Source organism: Lactuca serriola, chromosome 3 (assembly GCF_051521515.1).
Source record: "Lactuca serriola cultivar US96UC23 chromosome 3, Lser_US96UC23_V15, whole genome shotgun sequence".
NCBI classification, from domain to species: domain Eukaryota; kingdom Viridiplantae; phylum Streptophyta; class Magnoliopsida; order Asterales; family Asteraceae; genus Lactuca; species Lactuca serriola.
This window is the reverse complement of record NC_136410.1, coordinates 151,977,197-151,996,568: the sequence shown is the minus strand read 5'-3', so window position 1 is coordinate 151,996,568 and position 19,372 is coordinate 151,977,197. Positions and strand designations below refer to the sequence as shown.

Sequence of the window (19,372 nt, the reverse complement as noted above, 5' to 3'; positions counted from 1 at the left end):
ATTTTTAAGCTAAGGTGGTATAGACATAAATCAAAGAAACATATACAAAATGCATAAACACTTCCCACAAATCTGAAAAAACATATATAATCCCACAAAATGCATAAACACTTCATAACATATATACAATCCCACAAAATGCATACACTTCATATCTCAAAAGACAAACATAATCAGTCAACAAAATTGAAGAATACAAATAATTTATCATCCAAATTAGCACAAAAATAGAAAAATAAGAGAAAATAGGGAGGAATTCGACCTTCAATATGGGCAATTTCGGAATTGAGCTAATGGGTCGCAAGTATGGAGTGTTAGGTCGTCGGTAATGGAGAATTGGGGGAAGGTGGGGGTCTACCAAGGGAATGTCGCCAGTTTCTAGCGTAGGCGTCGTCGTGTTAGTGAGAAAGAACAGAAAGGAAAGAAACGAGAGAAAAGGGTAGGGACAGAAAGAACGACATAGAAAAGGAAGCTGTAGAGGGTTATTTGCGACGGACTTTAGCGATGACATGCAATAGCGGCGATGTCAAGGTATTAGTGGCGACATTAGGGAAATAATGGCGACATTAGCGGATCGCAGTTAGTTGACATTAACGGTGACGCAGGACAATAACGCGTCAATTACATATCGCTGCTATCGTCCCGCATCACCGCTAATGCCAATATTTTTTATAGTGAGCATTAACGGCGATGTCTTTAACGACAACAAAGACTTGTAGCCGCTAAAATTCATTGTGGTCGTTAAAGGTGTCGCCAACAATCACATGATTTGTGGTAATGGAAAACACTAGCATGAAGCAATGATTACAAAACATTGATACATTCAGACTCTATTTTTATGCAATTGAATGCCGTGAGTTTATTCACGTTAACCAAAATATTGATATGCTTTATTTATTTTTTATTATATTTCTTAATCTTTCAAGAGAATCCAATTTCTACACTTCTATATAACCCAAGCAAAGGCCAAGAAGAGAATGTTGATATTATATATATGCGTTTGAAACTTTTTGAATACCTCAAACTGTACTGTGGTTCTAAAATACATTAATTATACGGGTGCGAGTTGATGCGAATTGTTAAAAAATTCATAATTACTCTTTTCAATAATTCAATTTAGATATATTATAATCTATTGAATATAAAATACATGGTTACAAACTTTTTACTTGTGTAATGTCGTGAGATAATCCTTTCTCAAATGAAATGTTACATAATTTTAGACGTATGATTTAAAATTTGTTTGTATATTTTTTCTTATTAATTTGTATAAAAAGTTAGCAATGAAATAATGGTAAATAAATAAACATTCAACTCTTATAAAACATTGAAACCTGAAAAACATATAACACACCGTATAATGCAGTGTAACAAAGTTGTGAACGGGAAACCACACTGCGATTGTCCTAAACCACACAGTGGTGAACGCATAACCTTTCAGTGGTACCTATAAAATGGTAATGACATTAATTTTAAAAGATGTTTCATCTTAATAGCGAAACTATTATTATTATTATTATTATTATTATTATTATTATTATTATTATTATTATTATTATTACATTAGCGGGTTGATATTGAGTCCGCTACGCTCCGACGGGCTGTTGAGTTGATGAACACCTGATGGATATCATTAGCAGGTTGGAACATGTAAATTAATTAAAGTTATACTAATAGACAAAAATATGAACTTACTAATGAGAAATTTGAAAGTTAGCATAATATTCCGGATAAGAACCTCTGAACTTTTTATTATAATACCATTTTAATCCTTTCAAAACACATTACTTGACATGAAAAAAGTTGTTAATGGAACCCTCCCCTGAGTTTATAATAGTTACTTATGCTCTTTATATATAATTATGTCTTATTATTACATGATCGTATTAATGTGCATCTTATTCCATTTGGTGAATATAAGTTTTCATCTATTGCAAAATGACGTGTAATTTGGAGTTGTTCGTAACTTCAGTGCTAGATTTCTTTGCTATGCCATACGGTAAACATTAGTCAGAGATATATCTCTGAACTAAATCTTAATTTCACAATGATAGATTCTTGTACGTATACCTATAGAATGATATCATGAATTTGTATGTAAATAAATGATATAAAATGTTCAGATAACTTTGACATCTAAATTTTAAAATAAAAAAGAAATGTTACAATTCTGATGCGACGTATAAATGCACTATTTTGTCCAACAAGTGGAATTCGTATTTCTTTTTTTGAAACACGTTTTTGGAGAATTAATCAATTAAACCGATTTATAACATGAGTGTTACAAAGCATATCATATAATTATATGGGGCAAAACGATTATACATAATGAATTAAGTAAATATACTGTTTTACCCTTTTATTATTTCATTCTTGATTATATTTCTCCACTGATAAACATTTAGATGGCGAAGATTGTAATATATACTAGGTGTAAAACTACGGGTTGATTAAAAAAGAAATTAAATATTAAAATATAAAAGGGAAAACGACTTAAAAGTCCAACGAAGTTTCCAAACCGTTCAAAAAGCCTCAATCATGTTTTGTCTGTTCAAAAAAACCCAACGAACTTAACCTTTTGTCTAAAAAGTCTAATAAAGTTCCAAACCGTTCAAAAAATCTCAATTTTGTTTTGTTTAAGTTCGTTAGGTTTTTTTTGAACAGTCAAAACATGATTTGAGTTTTTTAAACGTTTTGGAAACTTCGTTGGCCTAACAAGTTATTTTTCCGATACGGTAATAAGCCACGTCATCTGTTTCTCTTATTTAACTTTCAGGAAAATGTAACTTAGTTGGGCTTTTTAGACAAAATGTTAAGTTTGTTGGGTTTTTTGAACAGACAAAACATGATTGGGGTTTTTTGAACAGTTTGAAAACTTCATTGGGCTTTTAAGGCATTTTCCCAATATAAAAAATAAAATTTTGAAATAATAAATAAAGAATGTATTAATTGCAATTTAATATCATATTTATGACATTTAATACTTCACATATATAAATATATATATTATATGATTTTTTTAATTTTAAAATTTGAAAAACCTAAAAAAGGACATATAGATATTATTTATTTCAAAATTATCATAAAATGACAAATATCAAAACTTATGAAAGATTGAGATGTGCCAAAATGGATTTTTATTTATTATATAGTTGATAGTTGATACTTGGTTGATCATTAATTAGTAGTTTAGTACATTAAGTATCGTCGATTCAAAAGAAACAGTAACTAGCATTTTCCATTCAGACGAACCAAGTAAATAATTAGAAGTACAGGGTTATGTTTGGAATTCATATATCATTTTCGTGATAATTAGGGTTACAAGAGTACTTACGTGTATCTTGAAGTCAAACTATTGGACTTTTTTCTGTCATTCTTTTTTGGAAATTAAAAGCAATCGAGTAGTACCAAATTTAAGGCAATGAATATGTAGTATGTAGGGGTTGCGGGTGGACATAATACCCAGTATACCAACCACGTCCTTACACATATAGCTAGCAAGAATGATGACATCAGCGGAAGTATTAGTAGACTTATAAGCACCCACCATACTTCCTCTGCAACTTCATCACGCAACCACTCTATCTAACCCTCCTATATATGAAAATATATAAAATTATTTCATACATATATATATACATTCATATACGTTTATATAACCTATATATGTATAACTCTACATGTATATATAAACTCTCATACAAACATGTTATACTTCAATTTGGATGGTTTGCTTACTATAGCCAAGAGATAATTTTGAATTATATATATATTAAGGATGAAAGATAAAAACTTCAAATCCTTGTTTGGACTCCTAGTTTTTATCTTTTTTTTTTCTTTTTTTAAAGTAATTCAAGTATAGAGGTTTGGAGAAAAGGACTATGTTTAAATTATACAGATAAATCCTTTTGAAAACTTTAATTAGTGAATTTAGCCGGCTTATGGAGGATGATATACATTTATCATCAATTTATTCATTGCTAAATTACTAGATTTGCTTTTATTTCTTTTGTTGATAAATCTGTTGCTAAATGTGTTACAGAGCAGATATTGTGTGGTGCTTAACGAAGTAACAATTAATTGCTGCCGTTTAAAGAAAAACTTAATGAAACTCGTTGTTACTTTTCTTTGAACAACAAATTTATATATAGAGATGCTAATGCTTAATGTGAACATGATCCTACATTAAAGTAAAGCTTATGAAATACATTTTCATCATTTAGCACCAACTTAACCATAACAAATTTGACAACCATTTTGTTGAATCCATTGATAGATTACTATACCATATATCACTTCTAAAATTTGTTTTGTTTGTAAATCCAATTATAAATATTTTAAAGAACAGATTTTGCATGGTACTTAACGAACAATAGAATTTCCTCCATCAAAGGATCTCGATTCTCTAATAGCATGAAATAGTGTATCTTAATTACACACAAGGCAAATCTCCAATAAAATTATAATATTTTTGGCTAGTTTACGATTTAATCTCAATTTTTATTTTTTAAACAAAAAAATCTCGATTATTTTATATTTTGTCTAAATTAACGAAATAAACATTATTTTTTTCAAAAAATATGACATATTATCGTATAAAATTATATAATCTGAATTTTTTTGTTAAAAAAAAATAAACATTAGAATTAAACCGTAAACTAACCCAAAATATTCAGATTTTATCTGAAATTTCCTAAGATACAAAGTACAAACTATAGATAATCGGAAGTGTTACATGGATTACATATTAGGGTAATCTTCGTCTACAACCGAATTTTGTAGATTTCTAATGATTAAAGGTTTTCAATTTTGGTCCAAAGACAGAAGCAATTAGACTTCACAATTCAATGACTCTACCATATTATATGTAGTTACTGTCTAGTATCTTAATATATGTACTCCATCACATTACTAGAAAAAAAAAAAGTTTCCTCATAGCACCACAAAATCTGTTAGTATAACACAAATTTAAAAGAAGGGTTAATTAGGGTTCTAACATTTTTATGGTTTACTTAACTTGCATTTTATGAACACCCCTTTTAATAAACTCTATACAATGACGGATTGACAGCTACCATATATAAATACATATTCTTCCTTTTCATATATGATACCTTCTATGCTCCTCATTCCATCCCTTCACAACACTCTCTTTTTCTCTTTTATTTTCTGATCATTCGTGGTGTTAGGAATGGCGCTATTCCTATATTCATCATCATAAGTTCTTAAAAGCCTACTCATTCTCTTATAGAAATTATGGGTCATTCATTCAATGAAAATCCGACCCATTTTTTAATGAATGGTATGTAGCTGTGACAATGGTGGTGACACTAAACAGGCTTTTCTTTCTACCATGATCAGGCAAGTGATAAAATCATGTTTTTTTTTTGTTCTTTCATGATTCTAAATAATTTACTTTTTCTTTACTTATTCTGTCATTTTATTGAGCATTGATAGTAGTAACTTAATATAGCTGTTCCAGGTGTACCCATCAGATTCTAACACAAAATATTGAACTAATCTACATGAAAGGATACATAACTAAATTCCTGAAACTCAGTCTCACAGATGATGAATATTTTGTATTGACAATTCTTAATTGATCACTGTTATCTATATTATATACTTTTACATTTATAAAACAATTTACAAAATGTCGCTGTTGAAATTTTATATACAGACAGAAAAGAACAGGATTACAATCTAAGAGTTTCATGGTGAATGATGTATTCATCATTACTCTTAATTTAACAGCTAAAAGGAGAAGAAAACAAGAAAAAGATTGAATCAACTGTCAGTATACCAAATACCCAAATTAACGATGAAGTAGTTCTGTACTTCAAATTTCAAAGAGTGTAATTATGAACAAGGCATGCTGCCAAATATATTATTCATGTACTATTCATCATTGCCCTAGCTATAACTCATATATGTTTCAAGATTATTTTGGCATAATTATTTGTTTTATATGACCAAAACCACAATATTTTAGCTAATAATTCGTTACGAAAATCATATAATAATATATTTTCATAAAGAAAGTGACAAAAGTTACATTATCAGCAACTTCGATTAAAAAAAAAAAAAAAAAAAAAAAAAGTCACCACCATATCTTCTAATTAGAGGAATGCAATTTACCTATAAAAAAAAGAGCATATAGCCTTTATGTGTTCTTGTTGTAGGGTTATATATATTTATTTGGTTGGGTTTTAATCATTGCCCTATCTATAACCTAATGTGAGTGGGTGTACCACAAAAGTTTCAACTTATTAAGTGTTATACCCCACCATCTTCTTAAAGAAGAACCAGACATATCCGATTTTAGAACAAGAGAAAACATGACTCAATTTAATGAAGTTCATACGAAATTTAACAAAAAGTTATCGGGATATATATGTTTATAAATCAATTTAAAGAAGTTCAATCGATATATACAAGTTATAAGTCTTCAAAATATTTCATATTTAGTTTATTTAGCTTGACTTACAGTTCCATAAATTTGACTAAAAACCTAGAGACATCAAATATCAATTCTGAATCTAAATGTTTTTGTTTCTGAATTTCAGTAATAAATGTGGACTCTAAATTTGTGATGATGATAGTCACTTGAGCAACTTTGGGTCGTACTCATCTTCTGGTTGCATGGTAGATTACTCATAAATGATATAAAGATATGAAATAAGTCAGGTCATTTGTTTTCAGTACAATCGAACTAAAAAACGTGCATCATAGGATTCATAATGTTCTAGCAACAAATTTGCAATGTGAGATTAAATCAAACAAAAAAAACATCTAAATCGGTGATAAGGGTTATGATTAGAACAATAGTTAGTCAGATCTTGGTTATCATTGATCTTATTTTTGAAAAGATCCAAAAGAAATGTTGAAAAAAAAGAAAAAAAAATGAATGAATTATTTAAACGTACATATCACGAGTGTCATATATTTGGTAGATAGATCAAAGTTACAAACACTCAAAAGGCATAAAAAATATAGTAAAATGGATTAACTGTTTAATCAACAACATTTATGGACTTACATCCTTAAGTATATATCGCTCCATCATCGACAAGATCTTTTGCACTGATCAGTAATAGATCCGGCGGCTGCTGCCATTGAAGAGTTAATTATTTCAAGATAACAAAGAAAAGGATTAGCAAATCACGTGTATATGTGTTTAAATCATGTACCTCTTCAAGATCTAGATCAATGGAGATTGTTCTTAAACTGGGAGATTGAATCTTTTGATCCAACGAAGTTGTGGTGGGAAGTATACAGAAGTGAGTATGGCTTTGGAAGCTTTTGCTCCATGAATGATTCCCCAATTTTGGGTTCGTGGTTACTTTGTGATTGAAGATAGCAGTAATTACGATCATCAAGAACATTCTTGGAGTCGATGTTTTCCAGGTTTTTGTTTCGGGATTTTTCGATTGTTCTTTCCCTAGCTCTTGCTCTTGCCTCTGCTCTTAACTGGATTCTAGCTGCAAGATTTATAGGAAATCCAGTTTTCATATTTTTTGGTGTTGTTTTCTTCTTCCTTTTGACGCCATTAACGTACTTAGCAGCTACTGGTTTCTTCTTTTTTCCCTTCTTTTCGACATGATCTCCTTTCTCCATGAAAACTTCTTCACATTGATCAGTAAGAGTGGAAGGAGATAACGTGTGCTTCTTTTCTTCAAGCAAGTCTTTAATGGCGGACTTCGATTTCGTAAAGAGCCAATCAAGGGTTTTGCTTGCTTTATCAAACCCTAGCAAATCTTGAAGACCAAAAAACTTTCTTGAAATCTCAATTGATAATCTCACCCTCCGATCTCTGGGACCTTGAGCTGTGAAGATCTTACTGTGTCGATCTTTCTTTGAAACTGCAACTCGCTTTCTAGAGGGAGAGTTCACTGATTCTGAAAGATTCAGATGATTACGATTATCAGAATTTTGTATACTTGATGCTTTAATGGGTAAAGGAGTTTGAACATGATCAAAAGAGCAATCTCCGGCGATAAATGGGTGGTGGTTGAAATGAACGCCATCTTTTTCTTGACCAAAAAAGACAGTAGAAGAATGAGGGAAGCCATTGATTGGAGAAGGAAAAGAGTTGGAGAAATTAAACATATTTAGAAATGAATTTAGAACCCAAAAAGGAGAGAAAATCTTCAGCTAAATTTTCATCCAATTGAAGTAAAAGCAAATAGATCAAAGCACCCTTTTCCTTCAAATGGATTAATCTACATTATGCATCTTCTTAAAGACTACAACTCTTTATCTTTTAGGGCAACAAATGTTCATCTTTTAGGGCATAATTAAGTAAACTCCTGGCACTTCCTAAAAAGGAACAGTTTCTTTCTCGAAAAATATGGGGTGAACCTGTACCTTCATATAAGACATACAATAGTGAACAGAACCCCTTGTTTCCTTTTTTTAAAATAAGAAAATTAAATTATCATAGAGGAAGAAAACAAAAAAAAATTGTTGATGGGAAATTCTAATCAATGGCATCAGTTCTTTTTTCCTGGTCAAAGCCAAAAAGCTATGTTTCGTATTATAAGAAATGATCGTCTAGGGTTTATGCAATATAACGTTTTATAGATCGTAGGGACTGTACGTGCATGAAATATATTAATACGTTTATCTTTTTCTGATTTTGGTATGATGAATTATAGATATTTAATTTCATATAAATTCAGAAAACTATTAATAATTTCTGATAATATAAAATATATTCAAAGACACATATACATGATCAAAATCAAAAGCAAGTAATTCATATACTTATAACAATACACCAAAAAAAAAAAAAAAAAAAAACTTACCTAAATATATTTCTAGAAATTTTGTTTATCAATCAACCGAATTTTACTAAGCGAAGATAGTAACTAAGAGGTTAATTACTTAATTAGCCATAAAATCTTTAATTTTATCCTTATAAATCATATTAAAAAGTCATGCAAATGCAAATGAATGTGATTTAAGATAAATTATATTCTTACATAATATTCATTTAAAACTATCATAAAACTTTATGTTTTTTAACCATTTAATTGCAACAACTCAAAAGTTTTTTAAATTATGTCTAATAATTATTAAGTAATCAAAATAATGTAATATAAGTTATAATTATCGGATAGTTTAATAGGTTTAACTAAATGATTTTTCATATTCCCAACATTAATGACATTTACTAATAACGTTTCACTTTTCTCATGTGGCACCTATTTAGTAGTATGTAAGTAACATATTCTAACAAAAGACATGTATTTGAAACGTTTGTCATCAAAATATGAATATATGAGAAATTAAGTTCTTTCGCAATGAGATTTTTCTTGTGATAATAATGTTTATGTTAAGAGGTAACTATTGTAATGAGATTTTTCTTTCGATAATAGTGTTTATGTTAAGAGGTTTCGCGTAAAAACCAATAACCTCTATTGTTAGGGAAAAAAGTATGAGATTGATATTTTTTTTTTTTCTGAATCAGCTAAAAATTTCTATATTCATTTTTTATATGGTTTATGAGTGTTAATATGTTTTTTTAATACAAATGTCATAATAAATGTTTTAGTGTTTTTATGGTATTAAAATTTGTAATATTTTTTCATATTATTTCTTATTTATTGTATATAGAAATCATTATATATATATATATATATATATATATATATATATATATATATATATATATATATATATATATATATATATATATATATATATATATAATTTTATTTCTAATAAGTCTAAAAAGAAAAGCTTTACGTGACATATATAACTGGACTATGGGTTCCTTCCCTAATTTTTACCACTGGTTAAGTAGTGTTTATTTATAATGATATTAAATTAATCATCATAAAAATCATTTACATTTCATTACTTTTTAAACTCAAGGTGTAAAATTGAAAATATTAAACCAAATCAACTTTCCAAACTTTAATGTTGGCAAATATTCCTTCATAAAATAATGATAATAATAATAAGTATCATAAGTACCAATTGAGTAACATAAATTAACAAAGTTTTTGTAACATCCTATTTCGAATTGTTCTTATTTTAAATTGGTGATCAAAAGATTAAGTGCTATCAAGCTACAGATACCTTAGGGGTTGAGTTTTGGACACAATTGGAGTTAGATAATGTATCTTGGTTGCTTGGGTATTCAGTTGAGTTTTTGGGTAAATGTGTATTTCGATAATTTGTCAGCTCGGGTTTTTATGGGAAGTGGATTTTAGTTTGGGATATTTTATGGCAGGTAGGAATTCATATTAGTGTTGAGTATCTTGATACCTTTCTATGGATATATGAATGTTGGAATCGGAGTTGTATCGAGTGAGTTATCGCATTCAGAAAAATTAGGGTTTTGGGAGAAGCCCTAGTACGCGGGGCATACTAAAGTAGTACGCATGGCGTACCGAGGAGAAGGAATTACCTAAGGCATAGCTATGAGGAACGTGGGGCGTTTGTGCGAGGTTGGGTTACATGTGCGGCCTCGTACGCGGGGCGTACGAGAAGGTACGTTGGGCGTACGAGGGTCAGATTGAAAAAAGAATAATCTTAGGTTTGTATCCAATATAATCATAATGTTAAGCCGCCTTCTTCATCCTAAGATAGCCCCCACCCTCTAAAACCCTAGAAATCGTCCTTGATTACTCATGGTGGCATTTGGAGCTTATGGAGTCCATTTTTGGAGTGTTTGGTCCATTTCCATGAAGGTGGAGTTTGATGCAAATATGAGGATCAAGAAGAAGCTTATGGATATGGCTTTTGTGACTCATTTTCAACTTGATGAAGTTATAAAGATTTAAAATTGATCATTGGTGTCTTAGATCTACCATCTGTGGGTTTTTATTCATTTTGTTCCCAAGTATGAGATCTAGTTGTCTTTATTTCATTACAGGAGCTTTGAGTTGCCCCTCTTAGTGTTTCTAAGGTTCAAGGTCCATAATGTTGTCACTTTTAGGGTTTAAGACCATTTATGTTGGAGTTTGAGCCATTTCCATGGAAGTAGAATGTTATTTTTGGAGTTTGGGTTTATTTGGGGCATTCAAAGCCACCAAATCAGTGACTTTATGGGTTTTGACGTTATTTGGGGACTCAGATCTGAAGTTTCGGCATATGGATTAAGCATTAAGAGGTTAATGGCAAAAGTGGGTTTAAGAGGGAAGTACGTTGGGCGTACAAGCTAGTACGCGCTGATGGGTTTTGAGCAATTCTAACACTCCTAAGTGTACATGCAACCTTAGAAAACCGTGGATCTATGTTTGTCTAAGATACATGCAAAATACTTTTTCCAAGGTTCATAAACCTATCTAGCATACATGGGGAACTTTATAATATAAAAGATAGCTAGAAATACATACCTTGTTGTTGTTATGATTTCTTGAAACCTTGAGAGCCTAGCACCCCAAGTGTGATGCTTCAAATTCTTCACACAACACCAAATGCTTTGGAATAACTTTGAGAGAATGTGTAACACTCTAAAATCGGTCAAGCCCTCTTGTCACTATGTGTAACTGATTTTAGTGAGTATGATGTTCTTTATATAGTGTCACATCTAGGGTTACACCATGTAAACCCTAATGTGGCATGACTCTTCATTTCCATGACCCATGGGTTTGTAACTCCCATGGAGCATCCAATGGGTTTAACCCAACTTGATTATCCATGGAGCCTTTTAGCACACTATATAAGTTATGGATGATTTACATAATCAACTCATATATTTAATTAGTCACCATTTGATCACTTAATTAATTCTTGATCAATACTAATTAAATAATTCTATTAATATATTAGAACTTATAATATATTAATAAATCACAAGTGTTAATTCTCTCATTTAGTCTATCCAAATACATGATGCCATGCAACCCAAATGGACCATGCCGGGTCGGGTCAAGTGCATACTAGAAATAGTTATGGACTTAGATACCTTATCCAACAGTCTCCCACTTGGATAAGTCTAATAACTATAACTGCAAGTATGACTTCAGGAACCGATCGACAATCGTAGCTCTTTTCAAGGTTTCTCGGAACTGAGAAGATGATGATACGCCATTTTAGATAAGTGATCATATAATTCTCTGTTCTAGATATCAGTCGGACAAATACATGGAACAGTATCATAGTTTTTGTCTAGCAGTTTGTTTCCCGATTTTCGATTTGTTTGACATAGAACTTAATTGAACACACCAACTTAGTTCTGACCAGGCCCGGTACATGGGTCAAAACAAAATCATCGAGGGGCCCAAATATCGCTTCTAATCCAAGAAGGAATAGATAAACTTCGACTCATATGCTTGATCTTCTACTTGTTAAATTACACACAACCGCACGTTTTATAACATCGAGTTACTAATGCGTTTTCGCACGATCAATGCATAACTAACTCATAGTTAACACGTCATATCTCTAGATTTGAAGACTTATATGATATTACTATCTCACGATCACTCGAGATAAATTCCATGAAGTGATACCAGTGAGCGTGGGTTGAATCCAATACTCAGAACTTATGAGCACTCATGAGTGTTGAGGCCATGTCCAACATCTTAGACCTCTACAACCAACTCATGATAGTCTTACTTCATATCTACTTCCTACATATGACTGACTATGGATAATTTGAATAATATGTAAAACTCAACATAAATATTCTGGAAGTCAAAACATGCAAAAGAAATAATAGTAAACGATTGACAAGGGATAGCAACACTTTACTCATAAATAAACACAACTTTTATTCATCATCAAATGTCAATTACACTTTACAAATTTCAAAATTATCTAACTACTAAAACTAATATCATCATTCAACCCTATACTTCTTGCATTCTGGAGATGCTTAACCCTACCCAGTCCCTTCGTGAGGGGATCTGCTGGGTTCTCATCCGATGATACCCTCTTTGCTACAAGGAGTCCTTCTTCTATACGATGTATGATGAAATGGTATTTTATGTCAATGTGTCTGGATCTCCCGTGATCCCTTGGTTCCTTTGCTAAGGCAACTGCACTTTCACTATCACATAAAATCTCTATGGGCTCCGCTATAGCTGGTACAAATCCAAGGTCTCCAATGAATTTCTTTAGCCATATAGCCTCCTTTGCTGCCTCGCTTGCCGTTATATACTCTGATTCACAAGTTGAATCAGCCACTGTCTCCTGCTTGGAACTTTTCCAAGAGATTACTCCTCTATTTAAGGTAAAGACCCAGTCCGACTAAGAGCGGAAATTATCCATATCAGTCTGGAAGCTAGCATCATTATACCCTACAACTCTCAAGTCATCATTCCCACCAAGGGTAAGGACCCAATCCTTAGTCCTCTGCAGGTACTTGAGAATGTTCTTTACCGTTGTCCAGTGAGCCTTACCAGGGTTCCCCTGATACCTGCTAACCATGCTTAAAGCAAAAGCTACATCAGGATGAGTGGAGGTCATAGCATACATGATCGAGCCTACTGTAGAAGTATACATTACTCGACTCATTTCTGCTATCTCAACCTCGGTACTCGGGCTCTGAGTCTTACTCAGTCTAGCGTTACTCTGGATGGGTAACTCTCATTTCTTGGAATTTTACATGTCGAATCTCTTCAGCACCTTCTCCAAGTATGTACTCTGACTAAGCCCAATTAGTCTTGTACTCTGGTCTCTTAGAATCCTTATCCCTAGAATATAGGCAGCTTCTCCAAGGTCCTTCATAGCGAAACACTTCTCAAGCCAGGACTTAACTTCCTGCAAGGTTGGGATTTCATTTCCTATGAGTAGTATGTCATCCACATACAGCACCAAAAAGCTAACTATACTCCCACTAGCCTTGACATATACACAAGATTCATCTTCACTCCTCGAAAAGCCAAACTCTTTGACTTTCTCATCAAAGCAAAGATTCCATCTACGAGGTGCTTGCTTTAATCCATATATGGATTTCTCAAGCTTACACACTCTATTAGGGTACTCTGTGATGACAAAACCCTCTGGCTGATTCATGTAAAGATCTTCAGCCAACTTTCCATTAAGGAAAGTGGTTTTGACATCCATTTGTCATATTTCATAGTCATGAAATGCAGCAATGGCTAACAATACCTTAATAGACTTAATCTTGGCTACTGGTGAAAAGGTCTCATCATAGTCAACTCCTGGAGTTTGAGAAAAACCATTTGCAACCAGTCGTGCCTTATAAGTGTGTACATTACCATCCATGTCGGTCTTCTTCTTGAAGATCCATTTGCACCCAACTGTCTTACGACATGACACATTGTCAACCAAGTCCCAGACCTGATTGTCATACATGGACTGTATCTCGCTATCCATTGCCTCTTTCCATTTAACAGACTCGGGGCCTGCCATGGCTTCCGCATAGCTGTTAGGTTCATCCAGACTTACCAATGTTCTATCAATGATAAGTGTCTCACCTTCCGCAGTAATATGGAAACCATAGTAATGCTCAGGTACATTACTAACCCTTGTGGAATGTCTTAGAGGTACAATTGGAGGTATAATTGGATCAACAGGTGTTTCCTTCTCAATTTGACTGCTAGGGTTTGAGGTTCCTTCACCACTTGACTCTTGAATTTCTTCAAGGTCAATTTGCCTCCCACTGTTTCCTTGGCTTATGAACTCTATCTCTCTCTCGAAAGACAGCCCTCCTTGCTACAAAGCCCACATTTTCACTAGGTCTGTAGAAGAGGTAACCTAAGGATTTTTGTGGGTAGCCGATGAAAATACACCTCTCACTTCGAGGTTCGAGCTTGTCATGAGTCTCGCATCTCACGAAAGCCTCGCAACCCCAAATCTTGATGTGGGCTAGGCTACGAATTTTTCCAGTCCACACCTCGTGAGGTGTTTTCGCAACCTTCTTTGTAGGGACCAGATTAAGGATATGGGCGACAATCTCTAAGGCATACCCCCAAAATGAGATTGGTAGCGTAGCTCGACTCATCATGGAACGAACCATGTCCAACAAGGTTCGATTACGTCTCTCAGCTACACCATTCAATTGTGGTGTCCTGGGAAGTGTCAATTGTGAGACAACCCCACATTCCCTCCATTAGTTGAGGAACTCTGTTGTCACACCCCAAAACCGGAATGGCGGAATCGTTCAAGGGTGGAGGACGTCATGTTTAGTATCACGAGATATGTATATGGTAAGCAAGTAATGAACAACCATTTCATTCTGAAAGAAAGTGTTTACAATGTGTGTGTTCACAAAACATAGAATTCATACACAAATAACAAATCAATATTTGAAGCTATAATGCTTCATCTTCTGAATCCCCAGCACGAGCACCTGTTTAATAGTCTCCTGAGAATACAAGTTATTTGAAAGAGTTGATCAGCAATTAAGCTGGTGAGTTCATAAGATTTTAGTGATGTGAGTAAGCTGTAAAATGTTGTTGAAAATGTATATGTAAAAGTAGGGTAAGCTATAAGTTCTGTTTTGAAAAGTTCGCCTGATCCTCTAGAAAATCCTATATTTCCTACTTGAATGAGAGTTAAGTAAAATGACACTACAAGCCTTTCTATGGGTACTAGGTGGGTACAAGTTATATACAACTCAGAGTTAACAAACAATCGATTGTGCGCATCTGCCCTAAGCTCACAACCCAACGAGGAACATAAAGTAAGGCAGATAGCACACATCCCATTGGTTGTTAGATCGTTGTCATATATAACCCTGGTGTATTCACTTGTTACTCATGGAGTTAATTGTAATGGTTCCTTTATATCTAATGAAAAGTTCTTTAAGAAAACCTATATTCCTTATAGTAAAATAGTGACCACAGTGACTACTTTTATAATAGCTTAGTTTATACTGCTATATATAATCCAATATCAGATAGAAAGTTAATTGAGTGAATCTGCTCTATGCTAACAACCCAACGAGGAACAGGAAATAAGGCGGAGAACACACATTTAACTACCTATTGGGTATTAGTTTTATATATAAACATGGTGTATAAACTAAGGTATTATAGAGTTACTCACCTAAAGTCTTTAAAAATTGTACCGGTTTAATAAAATGGATTAAACCCTTTTACTGGGAAGTTCTTAGTTTTGTATACCCAAAGTACTGATTTTGGAAAGTATGTTTTGTACTAGAAAAACTGTGCTTTGACTCTATGTCCTATAACCTGACCCATACCTGGTACCCTTATGATGACTTAATGTATACTAAGCATACATGTATATAGAATCGGGTAGATAATAGATTGGGTGAATCCGTTCCAAGCCGACAACCCAACGAGGAACAGGAAATGAAGCGGAGAGCACACATCCTATTAGGTGTCGGAACCTATTGGTATATATGTATCATGTGGTGTATACATTAAGGAATCATAAGACTAGCATTATGGTCCTAACTTTTAATCGTAACCTTCTACCAAGACCTGACTGTTTTTAAAGTAGCCTTCTACCAAGACCCGACTGTTTTGAAAGTAGCCTTCTACCAAGACCCGACTGTATGACTATTATTATTGAAATCTAATCTACCTCATCGATTATGTGAACGTGACACATAGTAAAGGTATTAATAATATATTAACTGGAACTTTATATCCTTTTGTAATTGTCGTATATACAGTGTAAGTACTGTAGTATTTGTAATAAGTGACTACTTTTTGTACTATTTTGCCTTAATTGAGGGTTAAGGCATAATGTGATGGCTAGATCCCATGCTAAACGCCCCCTTGTCAAGAGATTTTGGGAACTACATGCGACCCCTACAATGATAGCAAGCCGCGAACATCCACATTACTATGATCATGTATACCCAATATAACTATCACATGCATTAGTGATTCATTGGTATAGTTAGATCCTGAAATTGTTCCATGCTATAGCACCTTATTAGGTATGTTCTGTTATTGTGTGTTGTAGTCGTATTTATGTAAGCGTATCCATATATGCGTATTGTGTTAGTATAGACTCATGAATGAACTGACTCTTTGTGTGCTTCATTGTACTAGAAGTAATGAATAGCATTCTCCTAAACTACACCTATTATAGTTTACTAATGTTCTACTTGGAATGTTATTGAAAAGACTCGTTTATCTACTAAGTTATGCTTGTACCTCAAAAATAGAGTTTTGTATAACAATAAAGTAACATAACTTTAAAAGAGTTTGAAATGTTCTAACAGCTTATAAATAACATAAGTAACATTTTGAAGGACGTTTGTAACAAACAATTACACAATTATCATTGTGTTCAACTTGTATCCCCCCCCCCTTTAAAATAGTTAAAATAGTTAAAATAGTTAAAAGATTCATTATAGGGTATGAACTCACCTGATGTGGTGATTCAAACGGGGTATGCATGTAAGGATGAGAAGTTCCACGAATGAAGTCTCGAGACACAACAAGTCCTAAATGATATATAATGACACATATTGGCATGAATATAGTGTTCACAACAACTATATGAAAGTAAACACCTTCCAGGACTAGGAAACACCTTGACCAAGTGTTAGAATCATATGTGATTCAACAAGGGAAGGTAGAATGGCCCTCACATGAGTTTACTACCATGGGTTTATGGCCCAAGGGAGTTTACGGCCGTAAACTCACGTTCACTCATGTATAATGGCAAGTTTGAAGGATAGGGAAGTTTTAGGGACTTTAGCTCTACACTAAGATGAGAAAGACCACTTTCTTTGAAGCCTTTGGTGAGTTTACGGCCCTAATGAGTTTACAGCCATAAACTCATGACCATTTATGTTTATGAGAGTTGTTTAAGGTCCTAAACTCATCCATGAAGGGTCCTGGTTCACTAGCTTTGCATCTAGGAGGGTTAATGGCCAAAATGGCAACCTTTAAGGGGTTTACGGCCTTGGGAGATGGCCTGGACGTAAACTCCATTTCATCTTGTGTTCTTGATGTTTTTAAGTGTCTAAACCTGAGTCCTAACTAAATAAGTAGTATAGGGAAGAGCACTTACGATCTAGAAGCTTGAAATCATTGATATTGGCCAAGAACACTAGTGTGTGTTCTTGGTGAAACTTGAAGATCTAAACAAACATGATTTTCATGGATGAAATCAATGTAATAAGCTATTTAATAAGTTGTATCAACTAATCTAGGAAGAATACTTACATCTTATGAAGATCTAGGAAGAGGGTTGGATGATAGTTGAGAGAGAATGAAGAAAATTCGGCCAAGAAATGAAGAAATGAGAACAAATGACCCAATGCCCTAAATATACTCTTGAGTTTATGACCACATGAATTTACGGCCATAAACTTATGGTCTTGTGGCCGTGAACTCATTTAGATGGGGTTTAGGTTTGATTTGTTACACTGTGGGTCTAGCAGGTGCTTTCTACCACTTATTCCCTAAGTGTATTAGGCTCAAAACTCCTTAGAATGACCTTCAACCGGGCTAGAACTTAGTACTAATGAGTTTGACACTTAGTTGATTTGATTGAATGGTCTTTTAAACGTAAAATTTTTTCAGGTTGTCACATCTGTACTAAGATACTCACCACTGCGATCGGATCGAAGCATCTTAATGTTCCTGCCCAATTGATTCTCGACTTCCTGTTTAAACTCTTTAAACCTTTCAAAAGTCTCTGACTTATGCTTGATTAAGTAGACATATCCATATCTATTGTAATCATCAGTATAATTCAAATAATAACGATTAGCATCCCTTGTGACATGTTTGAAGGGTCCACACACATCTGTGTGTATAAGATCCAACAAACCTTCACCCCTCTCACAAGAATCAGTGAAGGATGACTTTGCCATTTTTCCAAGTAAGCATGATTCACAATTATCATCTGACTTTAGGTCAAATGATTCCAAAACTCCATCCTTTTGGAGTTGGCCTATGAGTTTCTTACTTATATGTCCAAGACGACAATGCCATAATGATGCTTTATCCAAGTTATTATCATTTGTAGAATCAATACACAACACATTATTTCCTAAATTATCTACAACAGACACAGCTTCATACACACCATGACAAGGTAATGGTTTAAAACAAAACACATTATTAAAGAAAGCATTTATTCCACCAATTTCATTATCAAAAGAAAAGGTAAAACCTTGTTTGTACAAAGCATGAAAGGAAATAACATTTCTTGCCATTTCTGGCAAATAACAACAGTTATTCAAATACAAAGTAAACCCACTACTTAGCAACAAAGTATAAACTCCAATCTTGGTGACAGGTGAAACTTTCCTATTTCCCATGATCAAGTTTATCTTTCCATGCTCCACATTCTCACTTCTTCTTAGTCCTTGCAAATTAGAACAAATATGAATACCGCAACCGGTATCAAGGACCCAAGAGTTAGAATAGAGTGAATATTTAGATAAGATACTGTAAATACATGCATGGTTGGGTTTCACTTTCCCATCCTTCAAATCTTGCTGGTACTTTGG

The 19,372-nt window shown here is 33.2% G+C and overlaps 1 protein-coding gene across 1 annotated transcript; it reads right to left on the bottom strand.

Annotated features, from left to right (window-relative positions):
- Positions 1 to 6,959: 6,959 nt before the first annotated feature.
- On the bottom strand, positions 6,960 to 8,239 carry LOC145094701 (uncharacterized). Its single transcript, XM_079032785.1, has one exon. It carries the CDS (start codon positions 8,107 to 8,109, stop codon positions 7,207 to 7,209), a length of 903 nt encoding a protein of 300 aa, XP_078888911.1. The 5' UTR covers positions 8,110 to 8,239; the 3' UTR covers positions 6,960 to 7,206.
- Positions 8,240 to 19,372: the final 11,133 nt, after the last annotated feature.